This window comes from Chrysochloris asiatica, unplaced genomic scaffold (assembly GCF_000296735.1).
Source record: "Chrysochloris asiatica unplaced genomic scaffold, ChrAsi1.0 scaffold00058, whole genome shotgun sequence".
NCBI classification, from domain to species: Eukaryota; Metazoa; Chordata; class Mammalia; order Afrosoricida; family Chrysochloridae; genus Chrysochloris; species Chrysochloris asiatica.
Genome location: NW_006408576.1, coordinates 7,433,840 through 7,436,830, shown reverse-complemented (window position 1 = coordinate 7,436,830; position 2,991 = coordinate 7,433,840). Strand labels below are relative to the sequence as shown.

The 2,991-nt window shown below is 37.7% G+C and overlaps 1 protein-coding gene across 4 annotated transcripts in view; it reads right to left on the bottom strand.

The window, feature by feature from the left end:
* COLEC11 (collectin sub-family member 11) overlaps window positions 1–2,991 on the bottom strand; it is a 126,135-nt gene that overhangs the window by 78,654 nt on the left and 44,490 nt on the right. For 2 of the 4 annotated variants that reach the window (XM_006863969.1, XM_006863971.1), the window contains exon 2: window positions 2,256–2,327. The exons of the other annotated variants lie outside the window; for them this stretch is intronic. In XM_006863969.1, coding sequence (XP_006864031.1) covers window positions 2,256–2,327 — 72 coding nt within the window. The remainder of the gene's footprint in view (window positions 1–2,255; window positions 2,328–2,991) is intronic. 4 annotated transcript variants of the gene reach the window in all.

Below are 2,991 nucleotides of genomic sequence, written 5' to 3'. Positions count from 1 at the left end.
GGACATTGTTTCGTTCTGCTGTGCATGGGGTCGCTATGAGTCGGTTCCGACTCGATGGCACCTGACAACAACATAGGGTTACCAAGAGTCACTGGTAGGTTTGAACTGATAACCTTGCAGTTACCAGCCCAGTTCTTATCCTTTCACATCACACAAAGACTCAAAAGATTGACTAGCTTAAGAAAATATATATCAATAAGCTTTCTTAAAGTTCATAATTCCTCTAGCAATTTACACTAAGGCAATATTCAGATATGTACTAATAAAATAAGTTCAAAAGAATCTAAATATCAAGAAGACAGTCCAATAAAAACATAAAACTAAAAACTTTTAAACACTGGAAAAAAAGTATCCTATCTCATTCAAAATAAGAGAAAGGAATGGAAAAACACAATGATGTGGCATTTTACTACTACCAGACTGATAACTTTCTAAGAAGGTGAGAGTGTCAGGAAACAGGCATTCTTGTGTATTGCCATTGAGAAGGTAAATTGACTCAATCTTTTTGGAGGGCAAGTTGGCAATATACACCAAAATTCAAATGTACACACATTTTGATCTACCAATTATACTACTAGGAATTTATCTTTCAAGTTATACTCATACACATAAAAATGACATACATACAAGGTTATTCACTGTAGCAAATGACTGGGAAAATTTAAATCTCCAGTAATAGAAGACCAGTTAGCATGAAATATTCATACCATGGAACACTAAATCACTACAAAAAAATAAAATAAAAAATGAAGAAATCTTTTATGTCCTCATATAGAATGAAGTCCAAGATACATTGTGTAAGTGAAAGAGCAAAATTCAGAAAAATATGCATGTAAAGCAACTATTTGTACTGAAAGGGGAAAAACATATTATAAATTAGCTTGACAATTCATAAAATATCTCTAAAGATAAATTAACAATGGTTTTCTATGGGGAGGGAAGCTAGAAGCCTGGAGGACAAGGGTAGACAGGAGACTGCCATTGTGTATACCTTTCGAAATTTAAAGCATGTAAATATATTCTTTATTTTTAAAAAACAAGAAAATGTTGTTAGTGATATAAATGTTCTAGGTCATAATTGTGGCAAGTATACACTATCAAAACTACTGTACGCTTTAGAAGAATAGTAGAATACAAATCCACCAACTTCTCCTCAGTATGGTACTATAGGATTGGCACCAGATTGTGAACCACAAAGTTGGCAATTCAAATCCACCAACTACTCCTCCTGGAAACCCTATACAGGGTCACTATGAGTCAGAACTGAGTCCACCGCACCTAACAACAAACAGCATGCCAATTACTGTGTAGATACTTTACTAAAACCAAACTCATTGCCAACAAGTTGATTCCAACTCATAGTGAACCTATAAAACAGAGTAAAGCTTCCCCATAAGGTTCCTGAAGCTCTAAATCTTTATGGAAGTAGATTGCCACATCTTCCTCCCACAGAACAGCTAGTAGGTTTGAACTGCCGACCTTTCAGTTAGCAGTTAAACGCTTTAACCATTGTGCCAACAGCACTGTTCTATTTCTTCTAAGCCTCAGTATAATCCCCTAAGGCAGGTAGGAGTACTCTGTTTTACTAATGAGTAAATTCAAAGTGGCTAGAGTCAGTTAGCTATTAAGTGGGAGAGTCTTTGTTTAAACCCAGGAATGTCTAACCCAAGTCTCCTTGCTATGCCACCTTCATATCTAGAATGTAATCTAATTATGTGAATTCCTAAGAGCCAAAACTTCTTTAGCCTTTAATAGTGTTAAAAGAGATGGCACACATTTAATGCTCTTATACCCCCTCAACATTTTTAGCCACATAGCAAAAGAATCTTAGAGAGATTAAGTAATCCATTTTAAGTACTCAGACTGACCCAACTTCCATGCACTGAACCAGTAAATTCCACACTACATTCCAAAACAAATTTACTTTTTGGAACCAATACAGACTTGTACAAGGAGCACAATTTGAAGTTCTTTCTTCTGCCTTTTTAATCCTACCCATTCTACATTTCTGAAAGTTCCACTCATCAAGAAGTAGAAGACACTTTCTCCCTCAAATTACCCCATTATCATCTTCTTTTCCCTACCATTCTTATTGTTTATAATAATATTTTATTGTGTTTTTGGTGGAAGTTAACACAACTTCCTTACTACTCTGGCAGAAGCTTCTGTAACACGTATGTGTGACTACTTACAAAACTCAGAGTGGGTTGAGAAGGGCAGCAGACCCTTGGCAGGACCAGAGTGACCACATGTACCTTTTTCTCCCGTAGGACCAACTCTTCCCGGTCGTCCTGGTGCGCCTTTTTCTCCCTTTTCTCCAGCATCCCCTGTGGAAGAAGTCACACAAATTTAAGAACTGGTTTCCAGAATTTTAGTATAAATTGTGGGATAATAAAAATTAGAAAATGAATTTAAAATTTAGATTATTTTCCTGTCTATACCACCAATCAGGAGTCCTGGTGTGGTGCTGTGGGCTAATGCGTCAGACTGCAAAGTCATTTGAACTGCAAAGTCAATGGTTCAAGCTCACCAGCTGGTCCTTGGAAACCCTACACATAGTTGCTATGGGTCAGAATCGACTCGATGGCACTTCACAACAACCACCAGTCAGGCCTCTTTTTCTTCTTGTTCCATCGTTCTGTGGTGCTTGATGCCCTTCAACCTGACATTCTCTCCTCTTCTGGCCTCTGTAGTATAGTCCAATACAGGGCCTCAGGATCTCCATCTATAATACCTCTGCCTCCTCCTGCCCCACTAATGTAGGTAAGCCCCCAATTCTGTTCTTGGAATGCTTTCTTTTCTTATACTTTATTCCTCTCTTCAATTATTTATTTGTCCCTGTTTTCATTGTCCCATTATGGCAACTCTTAATCCATCCTCTTGACTCATGGCATGGCATTGTAGGATAACCACTAGACTGCTAACTGCAATGTTGGTGATTCAAACCCACCAGCAGCAACTCAGAAGCCCTATGCAGGGTCACTATGAATT